The 24,073-nt window shown below is 40.8% G+C and overlaps 1 protein-coding gene across 1 annotated transcript in view; it reads right to left on the bottom strand.

The window, feature by feature from the left end:
- The window catches only part of NCALD (neurocalcin delta), a 55,282-nt gene that overhangs the window by 7,518 nt on the left and 23,691 nt on the right, over positions 1 to 24,073 (bottom strand). Inside the window, exon 2 of the mRNA XM_005499405.3 lies at positions 1,685 to 2,081. Within this exon, the coding sequence (XP_005499462.1) occupies positions 1,685 to 2,062 (378 nt within the window). The 5' untranslated portion in view covers positions 2,063 to 2,081. The remainder of the gene's footprint in view (positions 1 to 1,684; positions 2,082 to 24,073) is intronic.

Consider the following 24,073-nt stretch of genomic DNA (forward strand, 5'->3'; position numbering starts at 1 on the left):
TTTCATTTGATGATGGCATCATGGTTGCAAAGGACAATGCTATGATTTGTTACCAACACGAATATGAAGAGAAGGTGGAGTATTTCAGCCTCTAAGCATGCTGGTGAGTAAATCTGGGGTAAATGGGAAAACCTGCTGGCTTTGCTGGTCTTTGCCCGACTCGCTACAGAGACCCCAGCCACTGATGTTTTCATTAAATTTGAGAAGAACACATTTATGGCTTTTTTCTCCCTGTTTACAAATCTTCTGGTCTGTGGGGTTTGCGCTGCCATTCAGCACCGAGTCCGTCCTGGGCTGCTCCCGGCAGCAAGGGGCCCCGTGGTCCCTGGGGCAGCTCCAGTTCCTGAGGAGCAGATGCTCACACATGTTTAGCTTCTTGTGTTTGCTTTCAACTTTGCTAGTTCTTCTAGGATTCTCTTTGTTTTCTTGTGAGGAGAAATACAGCTAGAAAAACAACAATTGACAGCCTGTTTGCCCTGACCAGGGGAGAGGAAGATTTGTAAAGAACAGAGTATCAGTTAATGCAAATATTCCATGGGGTTTGTCATGGCACAGAGACAGGGAGGTCTCTGTGTCTGAATGCAATCCTGCTCTTCAACTCAGACAGGAGCACAAAACAGAACAAGTGAAAGAGGACACAACGACCCTACATTTGCAGCTGAGCTTTGTATCTGCTCTTGCTGAAGCAGTGCAAGCAGTGGTGTAAGCTACAGTTTGGAGGATGTGAGAAGAGCCCTGGTAGAAACACAAGGGCACCACGTGCTAGGCTGACTGTGTACATGCAGTTTTCCATTCCAACGTGTAATTTGTGTACCTTCCTTTCCTTGGATTTCCGGCACAAATATAAGTTTGAATAACACAGTACATTAATTATGTACTCTTCAAAATTTTCAGGGAAAGAAAGAATCTTGATAACAACCTTTTTTTTTTTTTTTTTTTAATCAGTCCTGGCTTATACAGATTCAAGCTGTGTAAATATACTACCATATAAAAGTGTTTTAAAACTTTCAGTAGAATGCTGTGCCTTACGGATAAAAACATGTTAGAGGAAGCCAAAGTGAGGTGGGAGTCCTACTAACATGCAGGAAAACACGTCCAAGAGGCTGTGTATGGCATCATTGTCTACCCAGATAAGGTTTATCTATACTGGCAACTTAATATGAAGATAGCTAGCATAATACTAAGTGTGCAGACCTCACTGGAATTATGCAGACAGACACCTCTTAAATTTTGTGAGCTGTTTTTTCACAACATCATAGTTTCAAAATTGATTTGTTTCTTAAGGGAGGGAGTCTGCCTTCCTTAAAGGTACACTACCTAGTTGATCTAAGATACCTGCTTGGTCCAACTGTAATTAACTGTAATCAATTGACAGTTATTTCTCAGAAAACAGAATCACATTTATCAGCAGGTTAGTTGCTGTGCCCCAGCCCAACAGAACTGACGAGGGAGAACTTCTTAAACATTGTGTTGCTTAGGAGATATCGCAATGGATATCAAGTGCTGTAGCTTGAATTGTCACATGATCTTTGCCATATGAAAGAACATTTTATATGTAAGCGGTTATACAAGGAACCAAGATCATAAACCCCCAAATGCTGCTGGAGTTTTTCATTCAGTGTCTCATCGCTTCATAATTCACTTGAAGGAGGGAGGCCAAGGGGTGTCTCTGAGCAGCACTTACCTGCACGATTTCCAGCATCTCTGACTTACTGATGTAGCCGTTCCCATCAAGGTCATACATGCTGAATGCCCACTTCAGCTTTTGCTCCAGTTTACCTCTTGACGTCACACTCAAGGCTATGATGAATTCTCTGAAATCTATTGTTCCATCTCCATTGGCATCAAAAGTGCGGAATACATGTTCCGCAAACTTAGAAGCGTCCCCATAAGGGAAGAAGTTCCCATATATCTTTTTAAATTCCTCCATAGATAAATGTCCACTTGGACAGTCTCTCAAAAAGCCTTTGTACCACTCCTGGATCTCGTGTTCTGTAAAGTCTGTACTTTCTAGCAAATCTTGCATGACTTCAGGGCGTAGTTTGCTGTTTTGCTTTCCCATATTGGTGTCAAAATGTTACCTGCAGAGGAAAAATAAACACATATGAATTATTATTATTATTAATAATAATAAGTAATAATTAATAACTAATAGTTATTGGTTTGGAGACTGTAGAAGAACACTATGCCCTATTCTGAGATTTCTGATGAGAGTTCATACTTGGCAATCAATTGAAACTTTGGGCAGAGTCCACCACTATGAGTATACTCTGAAAATCTAAGAAGCCTAATCTACAGTGTCTACATTGTCTTTTCACAGTCTGGAGAACTGTAATTACTTTGTAATTAGTTTGCTTTTGAAATCACAAGGTAAGCAATGGACGTTGCAAGGCACAGGTGACTGGTGGCTGTGTGCTGCAGCACACGCTCCATCCCTGTCACCCAACTGTCAAGAACCTGATCTCAAGGAGATACAATTTTTTGTACCTCTGGTAGAAATCAGGTTGCTACAAAGCGCTATGGCTGCTTGGTCTTGCTCCAAAATGGGATCAAGGTGCATTGGTAGTGTACACTGATACCAGGAGCTCCAAAGCCCTTCTAGACATATCTCTATAGCCAGAATCAAACAGAACAACCCAGAAGTTGCCTCTCTTGTTTGGCATAGACTGATTCCCATTTTAGTTCAAAATGCAGATAAAATCTGTAAAGATTTTATCAATGGTGGATTCTCTCACTCCAAATTATATTACTGGGGTTTTAAATTTTCCTTGCAGCCAGAAACTGGATGTGTTACTAAGTAATAGTAACCTGGGTGGTCACAGGTCTTTGAAAAACACTCTTTTTAAAAAAAGGAGGAGAAAACATTAAGTACCTGGACAACAAAATTGGAAATTCATTTCCGTTAAATTAACCACTAAGAGATGTTATTGAATATAGCTTCTGTGAAATCACCCTAATTATATTTTATTTAAGGCAAATTGCTACATAACACATTGTGCAGCACATTTACTAACGGCTGCTGCCCTTTGGGTATTAAGTTTTGGAGCCTGAGTGTGTTGGCTCCAAAAGGTAACATCATCAGTTTTACTGGAAGCTTAGCATTATACCTGAATTGTGGGTATACCTGAATTCTCTATCAACAGAAACCTGCCTGAGAATTTGTCATGCGAATGACAGTCACAACTATTAATAAATTCCAATGTATGAATGACTTAAGTAGAATTGCAAAATATATATGAGACTTCCACACTGTTGTCAGAATGGAATCTCTGCGCCACAGAGGTGGATTTATGAATGATGCCTAGACCAAAATAATACTTCAAAAAAATGAAGAATAATACAGTGTCATTACATGTCAGAAGCATCTAGTGAAAAATGTACCACCATTTGAAGCTAATCTACTGCCTTTTCTCTTTGACCCTGGGAAGAAGAAATAGAGTCTCCCCCGAGCTGATGCTAATTGCTTCCCGTGCTGAGAAGTTCCCCTCCTCCCCAAGGTGAATTTGAACTCCCCAAGGCAGCCAGAGGTCTGACTCTTTAATCTCGTGTGTTCTTGGACCAGAATAACTAAAAAGTGTATTTCTCCAGGGTAAAATGGTGGGATTCATCTTAGATCTATCTGTGTCTCTACATGATCCACTGGTGGCTGTCTGGTAACTTGATGTCTAGTCTAAACTTGTTGCCTGCACAACTGATGGAGAATAGGCTTCCCTCTTTGCAGAGAAGAGGCTGAAAGGGCTGATGGGTCCTGCCTGATGGGACCCTGTCTGTCTCCTGTCTGTTTCAGGGGTCTGGGTGACCACCTTAATCCAAGCAATGTCTTTTCTTCCAAAATGTCTCCAAAACACTTGGAAAAAGGTAATTTTTTCCTATTGTCTTTCCTCCTTTCATCCTGATCAAAACATACTGTACAGTTTTTAAGCAATCTAAGCTCTTAATACCCTGAAAATATAAAAAATGTCCCTGTTTTATAGGCCCAATCTGACAGCTGCCGAGGCAGCTGAAGGTTGCACTGCCTTCAACGGGTGTTGGACGGGGTCCACAATAAACAACCTGGGAATTATCTGAGTGAACGGATTACATGAGGGCAGCCAGACGGGTTTATGTCAGGCAAAACAACACGAGCAGAATTTGCCAGCAGGATAGGAAAGCAACTGGACAAGTGAAGTGTCCAGGCTTAGTTTAGAGCAGCACCAGTTTAGCAAAAACCAAACCAGTAAGATTGCCAGAGTAGGTGGCAGCCACCCACAGCCGCGGTGGCAGCTGCTCTGCAGCCCCGGGGCTGCACACTTGCCAGACCAGCAGAGTAGAAAGAGAAGGTCTCTGGCTAAGGTACAAGCCAGCTGCGGTAGGACTGAGCTGGCATTAGCGATGTAATCCCTTGCTGCTCTTTCATATCTAAACATTTGAAAATGTGAAACTCGGCTTCCACACTTCCAGACCTGATTCTTCTGAAAAATAAAATAATAAGGTGACAGGCAGACAGTGGACTTCAAGAGGGAGCCAACAAGAATGTGTTTCAGTCCACAAAATTATGCCTTTATAGCTGCACATGGCTGCAGGTGCAACATATTTTTACCAAATAATAAAAAATAAAGAATGACAGAATGGACTGCATTGCATTGGTAGGAGCAAACCTTCACAATCAGAAAAATCTCTGTTCTCCAGGCAGAAAGGGAGAGCTAACCATATGTGACTTGCAGGATGGGGTTGAAATTCACAGCTGCTGTGATGCCAAGCAATGCAGTCAAAACCCGAAGGACTATTTCTGAGTCTGCTTGTGATGAATTTGTATTATGTTCTTTTCCCTCCAGATTGTTCCTTATTAATAGGTGATGTTCTAGGAACTGTAACGATGGGATTTATTGTGCCCATTCTATCAACAGCAGATCAAAATGCTTTTGCAGTCCAAGTACAGAAAATCCTTGAAGACACTTGAAGATACTTATAATAACTTTGTACACTGCTGCCCGCCTCTTCAGGATGGGTTAGATTATGGGCAGAGTACAGTGAGCTAAAAGAATGTCAGCTAATAATGACAGTAGTAAATGCACAGAATAAAAATAAAATTGGATCTGATCTGAGGTATTTATTCACACTTTATAACCTCTGTAGATATTTCAAATCTCTGATAAATGATTAAATGTTAAAAATACAGCAAGTAAATAGTGCATGGCAATCACAGTGGCAAAGTAAAATGTCGACAATACTGAGAAATGGATGCTGTAGGTATACAAACAAAGGCAAATGAAGTGTTTAATGATTATTGCATTTCTACAATTTCTTTGCCTGATACAATGTTGTTGGACATAATATATATGAATGACTTCCTATGTTGGACAACACAACATACAAAAATATTAAGACCTTAATTCTGAAGGGAATATTGTTCGGTAAAAGGATGTGGTGTGTTTCTGGTTTGAAAACTAGATACCATTTCAGACAACAACTAGAGAAGATCAGAAAGATCTTCTGCTGTGTGGTTGCTATGGAAAGAATCTCCGTTTGCTGATTATTTTAGGAACATTATAGGTGCTGCTCCATAAAGGAAATACTTGGAGTTTGCTCTAATAAGGTCTAGGTGTGGAGTTTTTAAGATGAGACTGAAGACAGAGCTGTTTGACAGACAACAGGCTGTGATAATTTGACATTAAGAGAATAAATAAATGAAGTGGCGACCGACACCACACCGACTTTCCCTGCAGTGCAGTATGTTGTGTGCACATCTATGGTGTTACAGCCTTCCTCAAAAGGGGGGAACTGGCTGGACAGAAAGGTGATGAACACATTCTACCACACGTTTGTCGTCAGCAGTTTGCTGCTGCTCATTTACAGTTGTTACCTCGATCTGAAACCTCGGGGTAAGGCAAACATGTTTCCTGATTAAGCAAGAGCCTTGCAGGAGCTGGGAAGCTGCAGCAGCCGCGGGTGCACAACTAACCCATTGCTGTGTGAATGCAATGCATATTTCTTCAAAATAAATCATTTTTTAAAAGTCTTTTTCTGTTGGGGGTTTGCTATAATAAGCAAGTGGTAGCAACACATTTCCAACAATTCTCTTGCTTGTCAAACATGACACCCATCATAAAAAGACAACCCTTTTAATTTCTTTTTTTATGAGTTCAGTCTGCCAAAGAAAACAAGACATCTTAATTTTTACTTAGGCTTAAATCTGAAGGAAAGTCCACTGCTGAGAAAAAGTGTAATGAGAAGGGGGCTCTTGTCCAGGGAAGTGTTGCTCTGAAAGTGGAGAATTTAGAATATCGAGTAATGATAGCTAACAGGGTACAAAGCATGTGAAAGGTGCAAAGAAACAGTTTGAAGAAAAGTCCTGCCTGATATATTTCCTGCAAAGTTAGCAAAGCAAATCACACCAGCTACAGAGACCAACTGTATAAAAATGAAGGCAGAATTTTTTTCAGAAAGAAGCAATGAAGGCTCCATTTTATGGTTTCAGTGCTATTCCATAATTTAAAATAAGAAAGCACTAGATAACAAAATTTGAGCTTTAGGGAACAATGTTTCAGGGACAGAAAGATAACACTGTACAGTGGAGGAAGCCTTTTGTAAAGCCAGTTTATATAGTCCTAAAGCCACAGGATGAACACAGAGGTAATTTTGGGGTATAATTGGGATTGTTTTGGTAACACAACACTATAGTGAAGAGGACACTTCTCTAGCATAGCTGAGAGATGGCTGCGTGATGGACATACCAGTACCAGCTTCCTTGATTAGTAATACGGTGCTATAATACTACAGGAAATGAGGATGAACCACCTCATTGTTGTTTGTGTTCAGAAACTGATGCTTCTTGGTTTCTTACACACACGGTCTGGCTTGTTTCAAAGAAATAATCCACTTATGGGACGCAATGCTGTCTTTAACATTTCTAACACATAATTTGAGAACTTCCCTGAGAGTAGCAATCGTGGGATTTTGATTCCTGCCAAGCAGCTGAAGAACATCCTGATGACTGCTGAAATGAATCAAGGGTTGAGCGGGACAACAGCATCACTCTGAACCTGTGCTATACCTTGACAGTTGCGAGAAAGCAGCTCTCCAGCATGAGACCATCCCCGCTGGCAACCCCTAATGACTCGTCTGCCGTATGGGTGCTTTCTGCAGACCCTGTGGTTCTCCACCCACTGTCACCACTGTTGTTTTTCCTCCACAGTAACTGTTGATCGCTCTTAAAAACCTGGACATGTGACAAGTGGTCTCATATACATCATCTGTCTTTTAAGCTGTCTACACATCTGGGTATAGCAGGGATCCCACCTTCTTTCATGTCCTATCCACCAGTAGTCATCTTCTGTCACTGCACACCAGCCTTCACAGTGGGCCTCCACATAGGGCTCCCACGAGCTACACTCTCCTGCCATCACTTTCTGCCACTCCTTTCATTTCCTTCTCTACCTGGCACTGTGCAGCTCTGCTCTCTCACAAGCCCAAGGAAGGGTGCAGCTCTGTCCTGGTTGACCAAACCTATGGCTGACCAAGCCTTGCAACACGGCATCCCCTTAGGAGGAGACTGCAGTGCACCTCAGAGTGTGGAAACTTGTCTGGGGATGTGTCCCAAGGGCTTCCAGGCCAAAATTTTGTCCTGTGCTCAACACTTCACAGAGTTAGAGCTACTTTCTTCCTTCTTCCCTGCCAGCTTGGTAAAGCTTCAGATAGCAAACACGAGTTCAACAATTACAACATGTCGCAGTCTCTGCAAATTCTGCTGTGATTTGTGGTCTAAAGTACTCACATTTCCAGATGCATCTCTGGTTCCTCTTTGTCCACTCCCTTACAGAATGGGAGCAGGTATGTGCATTTACAAAAGTCAAGACCTTGGGGCAGACATTCTGGTATAAAAGTCAAGTTTCCTTTGTAAGGTCAGTTATTCCTTCAGGCTATAATACTGCTAACTGCAGTGCATACTATGTAATGAGATGGTTCAAAGCAGCAGGTATCTCAAATGACACACTTTTTTCTCATCTGTGTATGCTGTTTCCCTGTGGCTGGAACAGCCATGGCCTGATCATGAATGCAAACCCAACAGTATATGTGGGCATCTTGTAGCTCTGCAGTGAGACTTAGGTGAGCAAAGCAGCAATGTGTGTTCAGTGTTCTCTGCTGTGCCCCAGCACTGGGAAACTCTGTGAGCCTTTATGAAGCTCCTGACAAACAGGTTGGGCAGAGCCACCGCTTTTGTATTGCTCTGCTTCTGCCCTTCTGATGTTCACAACCCCAGAGCCACCTCCAGTGCTGCTCACCACTTTTGCATTGGAAATGCCAGTGCATGATCCCACTCATGGGACATGGTGCTTTTGGTTACAGCAGCAGCAGCAGTAGCTCTGGGAAAAATAACTTCTCAGGTTTTAGCCTCTGCCATGAAACACAAGTACTACCTGCTCAAGAAATTTTTTTGTCTTGGTCCCACAGAAAACTACCCTGCAGGCTCTTGGAATCAGCAACTTTATTTCCTTCTGGCCATTTCTAGTTTGTTTTCACATGTTCATTTGAGCAACCAGTGCGGCGATGTTTGCCAAGAAAGGTTTTTGTTTGATTTTTTTAAAAACAGCATCTTGGAATATATTTTTGGAAGAAAATCAAACATTTAAAATCACAGAGGGACTTAGCAAAAAATTAATACATGAAGAATAAAATTTTGAGTTTTGCTGTCCTCAATTTATCTGCTTATACTATCAAACAACAAAAACAGATAAAAATTCATGAGCAAGATTCATTTAAAAAATCTGGTATTCTCTTATCAATATTCAGAAGGGATAGCAGTAAACAGATTTGCAGTGAAATATAACAAGTGCCCAATGCCTAAAACATATATTATGGAGTAGGACTTCTGGCTAAAACTATAGCTGGCAATAAAGTACAGGAAGGAAGAATAATGAAGAAATGAAGAGGAGAAAACAGAGGAAAAGGTGTGGATGGGACTGTCACTCTATTTCCTGTGTGATCTGCTCTAGGTGAACCTGCTTTAGCAGGTGGGTTGGACTAGATGATCTCCAGAGGTCCCTTCCACCCCCAGCTATTCTGTGATTCTGTGATATATGCTTTGTTTGTCTATAGAAAGAACATAGGACATATGTGCCATCCAGTAACCCATTGGTACTTCATAACCTGTTAGTCACAATAAATTTAATTCATTTTATATTAAGCTTTAAGTCAGGTTCCAGGATCTTGGTGTTTTCACTGCTGCAAGTTACTGTTTTGTTTTGTGTCACCTTCCTGCTCCTCCAGCCCACTCTCTGGGGACCCTTCGCCTACAGAAGGTGCCCCTAATTGCCCCTTTGGCAGTACTTGTTCTGTGTTTTCCTGCTACAGCCCCCAGGAGAAACTCAAGACAAGAAATAATAGTAAAACCTTCATAGTTCTATGTTTTAGTTGTGGTGGGCAGTCCAAGCAGGAGCAGCTGCACAGAGTTCATGTGTTTCAAACTTGGAGGAGCTTACGGATATCAAACATCAAAAGCCCAGGCTCTTATCCCTTCAGATTTGCCCTGGCAGAGAAATGTTACAGCTGTTCAACATTGTCTCCTGTTTCTCTTTATAATTCCTTTGTGCATTCTAGCAATGGGGGCTGGCACTGAGGTGGAGGAGGGAGAAGCAGCAGAAAGGCAGTGCTCCTGTCAATAAATAGGACAGTACTATCAGGGTCTTCAGCAACAGGGGGTTAACTAGATAACAGCCTAGTGCTTATCACGTTACTCTCAGCAATGCTCATGGTCTCAACTGGAATTGTTTTCAGACCAGTAAGTGGTGTTTCAGCCATGAGCAGTGAAAGGGATGATGCCCTCACACCCCCTCACCTCTGCATTGGCTTCAACATCACTGGAACTTCCAGAGAAGGTCTCTGTTTCCAAATGGTTTCCTGTAAGGCTGAGTGTGTGGTACAAGAAAAATGACTAGGCATAAGTATTTCTAATGTTGGGAGCTGGGAGAAAAGAGCATGTTATGCAGATTTGCACAGCATGGCGCATCATGCAGCGATTCCTCTCACCTTCATGTTTGATGACTCTTTCCATCTTAAAGCCTTACATTAAGGACTCAGAGCTCATCTGTGAAACTGTTCCTAAATGAAACTTGGTGTACATCTGCCCATCAAATAGGAGTGTCTCTATTTGCTCGTGCAATGGACTCTGTTTACTTCACCTCCACCCACCAGATTTGGATTGCGTGTGGGCATTAACCAGGTCTGTTCTTAACCTGCTGGTAACCAGCTACTTGCTGCTGCTGCACTGGGGGCCAGGCAGCTACCTGGAGCGGTGGAGCTCACTCGCCTCAGCTCAAAATCACTGCCACTTCAGACAGAGTGCACCTAAGCATCTTTAGAAAGGTTTTCTGCTCAATTAAGGTATAACCTCTGTCCCCATGTAGGGGCAGACAGGCAGAGAAAACAGACAGAAAAGGGACGACTGGAGTTCCATATAAATCAATCAATGTTCCCAAATCCTACAGTGACCATTCAAGTTGTAAGTGGACATAAATGGGGGCCCTGTGCACATGGCGGGGAGTCTGTCCCTCCAGCCTTTCTCAGCACTTTGGGCTTTGTCCAGAGCGCTTTGGGAAGCAATGCAGAGGACCACCACCCTATGAGCAGCGTGAGAAATGGTGCAATAATTGTTGGTCAGTCATTCCCCAGCACCGACTAGCAAATGCTCCACCCACCCAGAACAGCTTGAAAGTAACGTTTTCCCTGCTTAATGAGAAACAAAGAAACAAAAAAGAAAACAGAAAACCGACAAAAGGGGGAAAACTCACACAGATTTGATTAAGCCTTCTTCCCAGCCCACCAAAGTCTCTCATTATGTCATTTAACTTCTTCCTCATTCTTTAAGAGCTCACAACAATAAAAATCATGCCAATATTCATGTGCTTTTTTTGCTTCATAGTCATTTGTTCATGAAGAGTAGAGGAACAACAGTTTACCATAGGCTTTGTAAGAAAAAAACAAAGATTTGTTCATTAATCCTGTGTAGAATCATCTAAGGTCTTTAAAATAGCTAACTCTTTGTCTTGGCAGACTTCAGATGACACTTTTGGGAATAAGATATATATTTATATATTTGACTTCTTCAAACTCTCTGGAAATAGTATTTTTGTAAAAGTATGTTTGCCCTTGCCTAATTTTGTATGATAAAGGGCAAGAGAGAATTTTCTGACAGAGTACATTAGGACAACCACCCTCAGGAGGCTGCTTTTCCAGATTTTACTGCATTCAACTGTTTCACTAAGCACAGTATTCATGAACACGGGTGTTAAGTTAACAGCAGGGGAGCCAACAAAATCTCTCTGCCTGTTCCAGCTGGAAGTGACTTTATCTACCAGCATCCTTTCAAAGGAGACCAAATATCAAGATCCAAATTATGGAAGTTTTCTGCAGTTATTGTATCTCCTATTGTGAGAGCAACTTGTGAGCCTTAAGTCTCTTTGTTTAACAATCCTTTTCTGGACCACAGCTCCTAAAATGGTCAAGGTCACATTTTTTCAAGGGCTCAGCACCCACAATTGAACTTGGGCTTCTCAAAAGAAACATTTCCGTTTGGGCTCCTGTATAATAGGCAGCTTCACAAAAAGCATTTGTACCCAGTAAACTGAGACCTCCCAGAGAATAACACCACTAATTTTGGTACCTAATGATGTCCCGAGTGCTTTAGAAAGGCCAGCCTTCCTGCAAGCCTATGTCACTCCAATTTGTCTTAGTCCTGATACCTGTATATCCATCCATGTCAAACTCAGTTTATTTTCTTCTGAAGTGCTTCTCTCCTTTGTGTAAAGCACTCACTGGTAATAACACAATCTTCCACAATTCACCCAAGTGCACCGGTCATCAAACTCATCTAGTAGCAACTTTATCAGGTTTCTAATCTGTCCTACATCTTGTTTGGTTCTTTTATGTAACCATATATGCAAGGCCTTGTTGGAGGGTAGTGGAAACTGAAGCAGAAAGCTACTGTTGCACCAAGTAACGTGAGAAGCTGATGTGAATTCATGATCTTGATTTTTTTATCTTTGTAAATAAATAGCATGTGACTCCCAAAGAGTGACATTTGTGCTTACTCTACCCTTAAAAAAATTGTTAACAGATGGTCACCTATCCCACGGTAGAGACTTGGTGTTGACAGATAAAATGAAAGTATGATATTGGAAAAAACAGAGCCATTAACTAGCAAACTAGATATTTTAAAAGATATTCTTATAATGGGGAGAGGAATCACGGTGGAGGTTCATACCTGGAGAGTAACTGTAAGTTTTGGTTCTATATTGAAGAAATTTAGTGGAACTTTCTCTGGGAAAGTAGGCAACAGGAGAGTAGGAGGTTCTGGCAACCAGAACCAGAATTTTGCCAATGAGATGGAAACAAGATGCACTGAGATAATGTCAGAGTTTACAAGTTCATAAATATGAAGGTCCATGCCAGGGATGATTTATCCAGCACCTTACCCTGTCAGCTGTGCCTGAACATGTGGGACCAAATGTAAGAGGTGGTATGGATGACTTAAGGATTTTTGTGGGAAATGTAGGAACTTTTTAAAACAGTTTTCAAAGAAGTTTCTAAACTGTAGATAGAGTGATAATTTCCTCTTTGTGACTGTCTTATTTCTCAGAATTTTTACATCTTTCAGCTTGCAAGAATTACCAACCCTGGAAGAATAGCACTGGGTGAATGGGTTTTTACTAGAACCCATTTCCTTCAGGTAATGCAGCTTAGCAGAAATCAAAATGTTTTGTGGAAATGTGTCACATTCAGGAGAAAAAAAGTCAGGGAAAATGTCAAAATTTATAATTTCAACTTTATATTTTCCTTTTTTTACAAAGCCAAAAATTTCAGTGTGATTTCTATTAATTTTCTTTTGGCATTTATATTATGTTAATTTTAGCATTACAGTGGGTTTGACATTATTAAGAAAACAATTCATTGCCAATGAAGTGAAATAATTCAGTCTTACCAGATAATTTTAACTTCCATCCCACTGGGAAATGTTGGTGTTTCGTTCCAATTTGCAGCGAAAATAAATATAAATGTCAAAATTTCATTTGGAATGGGAATTTCAGATTGTAACCAGCTCTAATCAACAGCAAAGCCATCTGTTTTGTATTAATGACTTAGGGCAGTATGTAACACTGCAGATCAGGGTGATATTCTACTGTTCAGCCTTGCTCTTGGAAGTCAATGACATATGGCAAGTTTCTAGCTTGCAGTTGTCTAGGGAAGTTTGAGGCTAGCCACTCTTATTTCATCCTTCGTGCTGTCTTGCCACTTAATGGAATTCATCATTCAAACCCAAGATTTTCCTGCGAATGTATGAGAAAACATCCTCCCAGTAACAACATATGGAACAGCCTACAGTCCCTACATCTGACGGGAATTCATAATTCCCAAATTAGAATGCAGCAAGCTACTTTAATTTTACAAAGGTTCATAACTGATAAATTAAATAAAATATTTGTTCCATGATAAATGCCTATTTTTTAACATTCATAGGAAGACAAATCTATTTGTTTTCAAAAGATAACTTCATCCAGATGAGTAATAATTTGAACTCTATTTGAGAAGCTGTATTACCATGAAGGCCTTTAGCACCAATGTAATAAAAAAAAAAAAGAATCTTGGTTTAAGACAATGTGCTTCCTCCTAAAAGCTTTTCTCTGTCTTCACAGATATATTCTCCATGCTGAAGGTACAGGAAAACCATGTAATTACTCCCAGGCTGGTCCAACTTGCTAAGCTCAGCCATGGACCCCAGTTCAGGCACTTTGCTGTGACCCCTGAAAAGTTTCCTGTGGACAAGTATGCAGTTACCTCTGGTGATGATGGTATCTCCCCTTTTTCCTAGCAATCTGATGGTTACTCAAGCCACCCCAGGGTACTTGCTTCTCCCCATTCTCTGCGCGCAGCTGACCTGAGAGGGCTGGATCTAGGGGTGTTCAATGGGTGTTTAATGTGCAGGTGCTGCGTTTTGTTCCCTCTGAGCACCATGGCAAACAGCTTGGAGATGGATGATCTATGAAGCCACTGGAAGAGGATTTTGATTTGTATTCATTTTGGAAGTCAAAATGACATCCAGTCCTGACAACCCGCCGTGAAAAACACCAACCCATGCCTTACCCCGCTGCTATTTCATGCATAACACAGTGTGCTGCCTGATTTTAGAAATTACTCAACAGGAATGAATTTGGCAGTTTGAACAACATGGTAAAGGTCGGTAAGCAAGCTCCCTTAAGAGGCATAGAAAAACATGTTACAAATTAAGTGCCAAAATAATTTGCTGTGCTTCTCTGTCTGTCTCTCACACACACATATAAACAAATGCCTGTATAATCTTTATGTTCTTACTATTATTATACTTGACATCAATAAGCAGAACCCTCAGTTCTCAATATTAAGCGTAGGTAGTAGTCACTCCTATAAACAATCCTGCTGTACAAAGGAACATTTGTAATGGTATTTATCATATAGTCATAATACAGACAGTAAAAAATAAATTATTGGCATGAAGTCAAGAAAAATTATTTACTTGTTCATAGCATTACACAAACTGCAGTGAGAAATAATGTGTAAAAACTAGGACTGAATCTAGACTGAAAAATATGAATTATCAGTTTGAAAACTTTTCTGCCATTGCTTGAAAATTTTCTGTAAATTCAACTAAGATGAACTCCTCCACAAATGAATGAGTTAACAGCATTTCTGCCTCCACCATTAACATCCTCCAAGGAAGTAAACAAAATTCATCAGATAACTGTTTTCAGACAAAAGAACTACTTTTTCTCATGTTCACAACAAACAATTTGTATTATTGTGGTAGAAAAGTAGAAGTGACAGAACCAGAAAACTTACTTCCAAAGTTTAACTTTAGGAAAACCAGATTTTATCCAATATGGAATAAAATGCCACTTTTCACCACTTCCTAGTTACCGTAAATAAATAGAAATACTGACCCTATTACATTTCTAGGCCAGTTTACTTTTGCCTCTTTGCTGTTCTCAGCTTCTCTGAAATTTCTCGTATGTGACTTTTAGTGTCTCTCCCCATTTGTCACTTCCTAGGACATCTATGTATTGTGTTATTGTATAAAACGTTGTTCTTTCTTATTTCCCCTTTTCCCTTATCTCCTACTTTTCACTACTATTTCTTAGCTTCTTAGAACAATCACCATATTTCTTACTTTTTCTATTATTTTTGAAAAAGTACGTCATATAAATTCTCTTACATTTTTCTCTGTATTTCCTGTGTATTTCTGTTCCTACTATTAATATGTCTAAGTATCGGTATTTTCCACACCATACACTGTGTTGAAACAGTATCCTAACAGTGAAATATGTTATGACCAAAGCAGCAGAGTTTGGAAGGAGATCATCTATAGCTTAATCTCTGTGTCTCTTTCTCTAATTATGTTACCCAAAAGAAATAGGTGGGGAAGACTTATTCTGTATCTAATTCCTAGCAAATTATTTCCGTTTCATCTACCACACTTTCACCTTGCTGCTTTTATCCTAATGGTAGAGTACCAGTGCTGCTCTCATTAGGAGCAGTTTCTGTATTCTGAACAGTATTATCACCAATGTTGGATTAGAAATTCACATTTTGATGATTCTGATTCCTTTCCCTGGGAAACAACACTTTTCAGGCATGGAAAGGAGTGGAAATGTGTGCAAGTCTGTAAGATGCTGACTCTAATCAGAGTTTTTTGGCTGTGGCTAACGGAAGATTTACCACTAACATGGTGGCAAATATTTCAGATCCATTCAGCGACGTATGCTTTTATGTAATCATAATCTCACCGACAGAGACGTCTATCTCCGGAATTGTTTATTTCAGTTTCTTTTCTTGCTCTGTAGGCGCCCCCATAACTCATTCTTTCTACAGGAACCTTAACATCTTGCATTCTCTGTATCATGCCTTATAAAAATAAAGGTCTTGTACTTGAAATGTCTCCCTCCCAGTGCTTGCTACATATAGCTTTTAAGATGTCCTCAAAATATCTTCAGCTGACAATTCTCTCTTCCACATCATCTTCACCGATAAGCTCTGTCCAACCCACTCCCTGGACACCACACTTGCTCTCACTTCATGCATCAAAGATTTCCTAATTTGCCCCTCTGCTACCAATGTTATGAAAACCAGTGAAGCTCCATGGCTTAGAAACAGGATGAACAGTGAAGAATCAGCCCACTGTTTGTAAAGTGCCATATAAAATCACCATACAAATCACTTATTCAGTAATAAAAGCACATCCTGTTGCACCAAACATGTCTCATATCTGAATGTTTTAATGACTTCACTGGAAAGTCACTTAAATTGGTGAGCAACACAGGGATCCTCCTGCGAATTGCCAAAGGAATCCTCCAAGAAAGATTAAGAAATTGATAACTGTGCAAATACAGATATAAAACTTCTGATTTCCTACTTGCTTTTTCTTTATTAAAAGAAGGATGTTTCCCATGACACTTACTGTTTTTTAATGAATGTTCTAGGAAAGGGAGACATTCATGAAGAAACAGTATATATTTCATTGCAAGGTGCTCTAAAATCTGTCACTCAGTTAAATTAAAATAAGGATGTTTTCACATTAGTCTCCACAGGATAATAAAACAGTCACTTATCAACATTTTAACACCCAGTACTTGATAAGATTCATTTGATCCCAATCTAAATGAAAGATGTAGCTATTATCATATCATGAACACAGTTCAAACCCACACATCGTTCATTCATTTGTGATCAGATGGGAACCAGTTTCAGTGATCTCACCCTGATTTGTGAACCTTCTATCACCATATCTTGTCATTACTCTGATTTTTAAAAGGTTGGCAGTAAAGTTGGCTTTGGAGTAGGTTTCGGGCACTCAAATTTAAAAAAAAAAAGGAAAAAAAAAAAAAAAAAGAAAACCCACACACAACAACTCTGGGAGAACGCCAGAATTCTCTTGAAAGTTTCCTTGATGAAGGAGTAGGAGTGGGATAGAGCAATATTCTCGATTTTGGCAGCAAACCTTTCTTCTGGCAACTTCATTAAAAAGCCATTCCACTTTATGAGTTATCAGCAAAGAGCTGGCATTTCTGAGCGTGACTGATGGTCCTCCCTGTGCCGACCAAATTGGAAACATCAATAATTCTTAGATTAATTGCTTAGAAAATTTCCAAGAGGCAAACATTTCCTTATTTTTAGACCCTTGTTTTCTGCTGTAGTCAAAGCAGTAGAGGCCAAAGTTCAACTACATGTACTTCACTTAAACGGTGGAATCCCTGCACTCTGTGTTTTATAGATGCACAGAAACAAGTGTGCATCAGAGCTTTGTGGGTCGGGGCATCCTATGGTGAGCCCCCAGTTCCAAGTCTCTGAATAAATCCTGATTTATCTCACAGAGACCTGGAAGCAATCTGGCCCATTCATCTATATATCCTTCCAAAGGAACCTGGGACATTGACATACTAGGCCCTCCAACAGGGACTACCAAGTATCAGAAACATGGGTGTACGAAGGACAATCTGTGCTCCATGATGCTGGCTCAGCCATGGGCAAGTTTTGCATGTGGCTAGCGAGTGGTAAAAAAACCTGTATTGGCCAAGAGGTGAGGATCCACCCTGGCAACGACGTGGTCTGCTGGAGTCCTGGCACAGCAGTTGTTGTAGCCACCTCAAGCAAAAGCTGAAAGGTGTGGAGATGCTGTGAAATGACACAAGTCTCACCATCCAGATTTTCCCTCTTGCTTATGCAGGGTAAAGAAAGGTCTTTCCAAGCAAGTTTTGTGTACCCGTCTTCACCTACTGCTTAGATGGGCAGCTGGAAATCCAATAATGGGTTTGCTTTCTGGCTGGAGGTCTGTTATATTAGCACTCCTGAAAGGCCCCATGTGCAGTTCCTTAGCAGAGTACCACCAGGTAGTCCTCAACAGCACAAAGCTTCTGTGTCCTCACCCTCTTTTGCACATGATATCGACAGAAAAGGATAAATACTGCAGAACTGCATGAGTATAGACAAAACACACTGCTAATAACATGTATTTGTGAAGAAAGGTCTTCACAAATATTTTTTTGACCACTAAATTAGATAAAAATAAATGGACTCTCACAGATACCTTAGTGAGTCAGACAAAGCAGTGAGCCCTGAGCTAAACATAGGAGAGAAACAGCTTGACTGTAAATTAATCATTGTTAATGCACTGCAATAATGACAGAAAAGGGTAATTAGCACATTTGGAGCAGAGAGGGATATTAGTACAGGGGAAGGTGGTCATGAACCTCTGTGGAGCAGGCGGTAGGCCGTTAGCACCTGAAAAACAACAGATTAGCAAAAGTGTGGTGAGAGGTGTACTGCAGTGGGCAACAATCTGTGGCACTAGTCTGTATTAGACACTTCAAACTCATTTTAAAGATTTTATGTAGGCCTTCTCTTCAGGATCAAAGTCATTTTGAAGATCTTCTGTAGGCCTTCTCTTCAGGATCACGATTGTGAGGCCAGTGTTAAAGTGGCCATTTTACAAAATAACATTTTCCTAATCGTGACTACATGTCTCTGTACTTCCCAGGTTGTCCACATTCAGACTTGCAGACTGTGTGCAGTCTCATCGTCATTTTGAAGAAGGCAGATGATGCATTAGAAGACCTGTGTCATATCTGGTGACAAATATGTCTGGAACCCACTGATTTTGAAGATGTCCAGGGGCTCTGACAAGGCCTGATTTCACCTGATGGTTCTTGGGGCAATTGACTTCTGCTGATTAACTGGGTGAGATTGGAGGCCACCTGAAAACAAGTATGAGACTCAGGAAAAAACGTATTTCCAGGTGCGACCTCATTCCAACCCCAGCTATAATTTTTTAGTTATTTCTCCATGTAGATTCCAGCCTGTAACACTCACCAGCATAAGCCAAAAGTACATTCTGCTTTTTCACAGTATGTAAACTAATCTAATAAAAATAATATCTCCTTTACAAACCTCTTATACTCTTAAACCATCATGGTAACATCACCTGTTTCACACTATATAGTCAGGTATATCCATGCACACATGTATACACTTGTCTAATTCTTGACTTATAACAATAAAGTGTAGCATGAAGAAATGGAGAAGGCAACTCCTGAATGTGTTAACAGGTCTAAACACAGACACCTCATAGCCAGGCAGATGCTCAGTTTTGCTAGTATCTTACCAGCTAAGAGGTTCTAGTTGTTCATCTGTGCACACATGCAGAGGATTTTTTCCTTGACCCTAAGGCAGAAAGCAGAACTGGACTGCCTAGAACAAACACGTAGAACAACTTGAGGACATACCTCTAAGTGCCCTCTGCACCAGGCAGCACGTGAGGCCTTGCGCTGAGCATGGCACGTGCTGTCCAGCTCCCCTTGCAATCATGAGCATGGATGTCCTAGTACTTCGCAGATTTCACCTGGAATCTAATTTTACTCTTTATTAAATAAATACTAGTCCTTTAAGACAAAGCTTTAAAGTGGGCCCAAAGTAGACAAGGATGTTTAGGAAATATTAGGCAGCTGAGGTTTATCATAAAATTGTTTGTTCTTCAGAATAGACATGAGATGCTTGAAGAAAGTAACCTCTGTATGTAGTGGCTGGACTGGGGAATGACGAAAGGAGCTACGTTTTGGAGAAAAAAACCCTACATTTGGCAGAGGTTTGATACAATGCTCAGATAGTTTTGTGTCTCATTTCTGAGTCATTCTATATATATCTGCTGAATTACCAACATACTAATGGTCACAGAGGTGAAAGAACAGTTTGTTTAAATTTGTATAATCTTACTGTATTACATATACACACATTATACACAAAGTACAGACTGTTTTTTCCAATACTGTTGCCAGATCTAACACTCAAATTTAAGCAAAGCAAATAATTGATGCAAAGAGGTACAAAAATATCATCACTCAACTCAACAGAGTGTTGTTTCCTAAAAAAAATCAACACATGAACTTTAAAGTATTCTCAAACAAAAAAGCATTATTCCATTGATTTTTTTTTTCTGCAGAAGTCTATCTCAGCAGATTACCACTCTTGTCCTCTTGGGAAATAATATTATGGCTTTTATGTGTTCCAAGCCCATTCATTTACAAAGTTAGCTGATAACAAAAGCATATTTAATTCTAATTTGAACAAAAATTGTCTAGAATATCTCATTCACAGAGGAAACTACAGCTCCTAGATGAGATAAGCTTCTAGAAACACACTGAGATCCTACTGAAATGTGCATTGTAATTACCACGGAACAAGGATGCTTGGATGCATCTTATTATTTATGAGAAAGACACATAGATTGGATTGTTCAAAATTGAAAGCTCTCCAGATATTTCTTGAGATATTCACAGGCCTATACTCAAGTAAACAGGCAATACTGCACTTGATGGAACAGTAATGTGAGTAAATCCCCTTGTATGCTCTCACAGAAAAACTCAAACTATTTGAGGGGTCGGGAGGGGAGCTGTGGTGTGATGTAGAGGAGACAGGGGAGGTTTCACCAACTTGTAAGTAAAGACTCTCTTGATTTAAGGTGACACTGTATAAACGGCTTAGGGATGCACAGGTTTTGAAATATAAGTAAATTCCTCCTCTCCAAAGCAATCTTCCTCATTCACAAAGAGATCCCACTCTTGAATTTCTGCAACTAGTTTCTGAGGGGTGACACAAAAATGAAGCATAAAGGAAAGGCACATTAAGATGTATGCTCTAATTACATTAAAATAAGAGCAAGCTAGAGGAGTTGAGAGATGAAAGCACAGATCACCCAAATGTCAACTTTTCCAACTATTTGACTTCGAAAATTCACCTTTATCTTTTCATGTAATGTATGTATATGTACACATATGAACTATTTATACACTATACATGCATATATGTGTGTGTGCATATTTGTATATATATGAAATCAGCTTAAATAACATAGAAAGACTGACACGTTTTCAAGAGGAGAAAACAAGACACTGCCCAATTAGGTTACCAGATAGGTTAGTACGAACCGCTGGCTGCAGAGGCAGGATGCCAGACTGAACTGTGAATGCCTTGAGGAGACAACCCAATGGGTCCCTCAGATCTGCTGGAGGGGACAGACCTGAGGTCAGCCACCACAGCTGCTTTGCGCAGAACAGACTGGACCTTCACATGACCTTGGTGCTGCAGGTCTGTTGAGCTGCTGCAGTGAGAGACATGATCAGCCATGCATGGAGTGTGAAGCAGATGCTGGAAGCTGGGCATTTGCTTCTCTTCCGTGACTGCAAACTAAAAATGTGCCTTAAGTGAGGGGTTGCCTAAAAATGTGCTGCCCACTGAATGAACTGTGTCCTCCTGCTCCAGGAAGTTATGTTTCTATTTCGTGTAGGTAACAGATTATTTCTGTCCTACACCAATCCAGCCAGGTTAAGTAGTATGGTATAAAGCTTTCAGTAAGTTATTTAGGATAAGTCTGTAGCATTATACAACTGTTGTAGAAATAATGAGTTCTTAACACCCAGAGCTCAAGCCCTCTATCAGCTGGACTCACTGCCACCAGGGAAATGGCACTACCTCTGAAAAAGAGGTAATTGGGAAAAGGTGTAGGAAAAATGGTAGTTTTGGATAGTGGATAATGTGCTGCGGACATGAAATAAAGAGAGTGGACACATTTAATTACATAGACTATGTAGACAAAAGCAGCTTCTACAGCAACATAATGGTTTGCAACTTAGCAAAATAATTGCATAAGCAAAGATAAAGGTAAAAACATGGCAGCCAACCTTTGCATAGTCAAAGAAGAAGGGACTATTGGGCAGCCAGCCTGCTCCTGCCATGGCTGAGAGGAACATCCGATGTCAGTCAGCTCTTCCCCTGCCCGCCCGGGGGCAGCTGTGTGATGGAGATGCTGTAAGCCCTGCGCAGTGGCAGGGATTGTGAGAAGCTGCCATAAACTGGCCACATCTTTCCTTGTGGGACTTTCTGTGGCCATTGACCCTAACCTAAACTCCCTCTGTTGGCATTTCTGTTTCCATTTGGATTTTCAGTGAGAATTCCATGCTGGATCTCCCACCGTAGCCTGCTCTCTGCTTTTGAGGGAAAGATAGCGCTGTCCTTTGCCCTTATTTGTAAACTCTTTTAATCAGTGTTTATCAGCATAATTGCTGCTGAGATTATGGTCAGCTTAGTACATTAATAGCTTCAAGTAGCAGCAGTACTAGCTAGAGCAAATTCCAACACTGAGAGCAACCGGGAAACAACAGGAAAACAATGACATCTTAGAAATCATCAAAAAGGTGATACCTAGCAGCTACAAGTCAAGAGGGAGTTAAACACCCCTGGACTAGAGCAACTGTCTTTAGAAGGGAACGGGAAAGCAGCCTGAACATGCAGATCTGAATTAATATCTTGGGAGCCACTCCTCCGGGGCATTCACCTGCCCAACACCTCAGTTCATCAAGGAAGTCCTTGGTGAAGAGCTCAGGCACAGAGCAACAAGACACAGATCCATTTAAATTTAAACACTGAAAGTAAGAGCGAGATAAGAAGTAGGGTCCCTCCATCCAAATGTGCTCAACCCCAACACCCAAAAGTCCCTCCTCAGTACCCATTTTGTTCTTGGAAGTGTGCAGAAAATGGAGATTGTCTTTTTATCACATTTCTCAAGATATACCAGGTTACATACCAGTCTCAGTAGGACTTGATCTTTCTTATGATCCAGTTCCTTTGGCCTGAGAGAGTTCAGTGGCGAGGTGTGTACAGGGAAATGCCAAGGTTGTCACCACATGCTGGGGTCCACCCCACTTAGAGACAAAATGACAAATTTAGGCAACTCTATATTTGGTTTTATCTGTCTAGAAAGCTCCAGTGAACAGATCTTATATACTGTGACACATGTGGTAACATTGTCTAGGTAAAGAGGAGCAGACCAATACTGGTCCATGAGAGACTGGGGGGACTGCATGTGCTGCAGTCCTGCTGACTGCAAAACCTCCAGGGTGATCATTGTTTCTTTGTTTCTCTTCACAAATCAGAAGTGCCACGATGCTGTGGACAAGTAAGGTCTCATGTTTTAATAAATCCCAGAGGTGTGCCTGCACAGTGGGGATGCTGAGAGTGTACATACGGTCACAATGCCTGGGCAGCTTTACCAGGAGCTTCTGCAGGGCCCATGCATGACAAATAAAGGGAGAGGGGGTCCATGGCTCAACAGCATTTCATTGGGTGGAAACCGGAATGTTCAAAGGACATGCTCAGTCCTTGGGGGCCATCGGTGGCCAGGACAAGAATTGGAAGCTCCTGGTCTATTTTCTACAGCATGGTTTTCACCTGCCTCTGATCGCTCTTAATACCAGCCTAACATTCAGTGTTTAAGATGTAAAGAAATCGGTTTCCTCACATCCACTTAAAAGTTGTAGATGAAATGCATGCTGTCATGTGTTAACTGACTTCTGCCATTTTTCTCTAGGAAAATCATAAACTTTTTTTTTTTTTTTTTTTAACTGAAGACTCCTAAAATATCAGCTGTACCTTAGTGAATGGAATAAAAAGAATGTAATTAAACATCTGCTCTCTCAGTCCTATTAATGACTGTAAAATAGCCAGAAAATTCTGAAGGTTGTGGCCATGGTAACAGACACTAGCTTAGGAAAAAAGGAATATCTGCAGTTATAATTCAACATAAAGATTGCTAAACTCCTTCCCAGAGCTGGAAATTTACAATCAAAGCCTTGATGTGTGTGCTGGTCCCTCTGTTATGGTTTCTTCTCATGCATGTGGCACATGGTATATTTATTGTGAGAAACTACCATTTACAAGAACATAGTGTTGCTCAAGTGCTACATTCACTCCTATTTGAAGGAAGAAAATCTGCTCTTTTGTGGTAGAGGGCTGGAGCAACTGCTGGTAAATGCTTTTGTGGAAAATGACAATGTAGTCTGATGGAAGTGGGCCAGACCTTCCTCCAACATGCAGCTGTCTCCCTCCCTTAGATCAGTGAAGAGATAGCTGCTTACACCAGACTGAAGCCCAGCAGCTACAAGCAGCATTTCTGGAGGATCCTGAAGAACTGAGCCTGGAGACCTCCTTGTCTTGGCTGAGGGAGAACTGATGGGAACGGATG

This window comes from Columba livia, chromosome 2, assembly GCF_036013475.1.
Source record: "Columba livia isolate bColLiv1 breed racing homer chromosome 2, bColLiv1.pat.W.v2, whole genome shotgun sequence".
NCBI lineage: Eukaryota > Metazoa > Chordata > Aves > Columbiformes > Columbidae > Columba > Columba livia.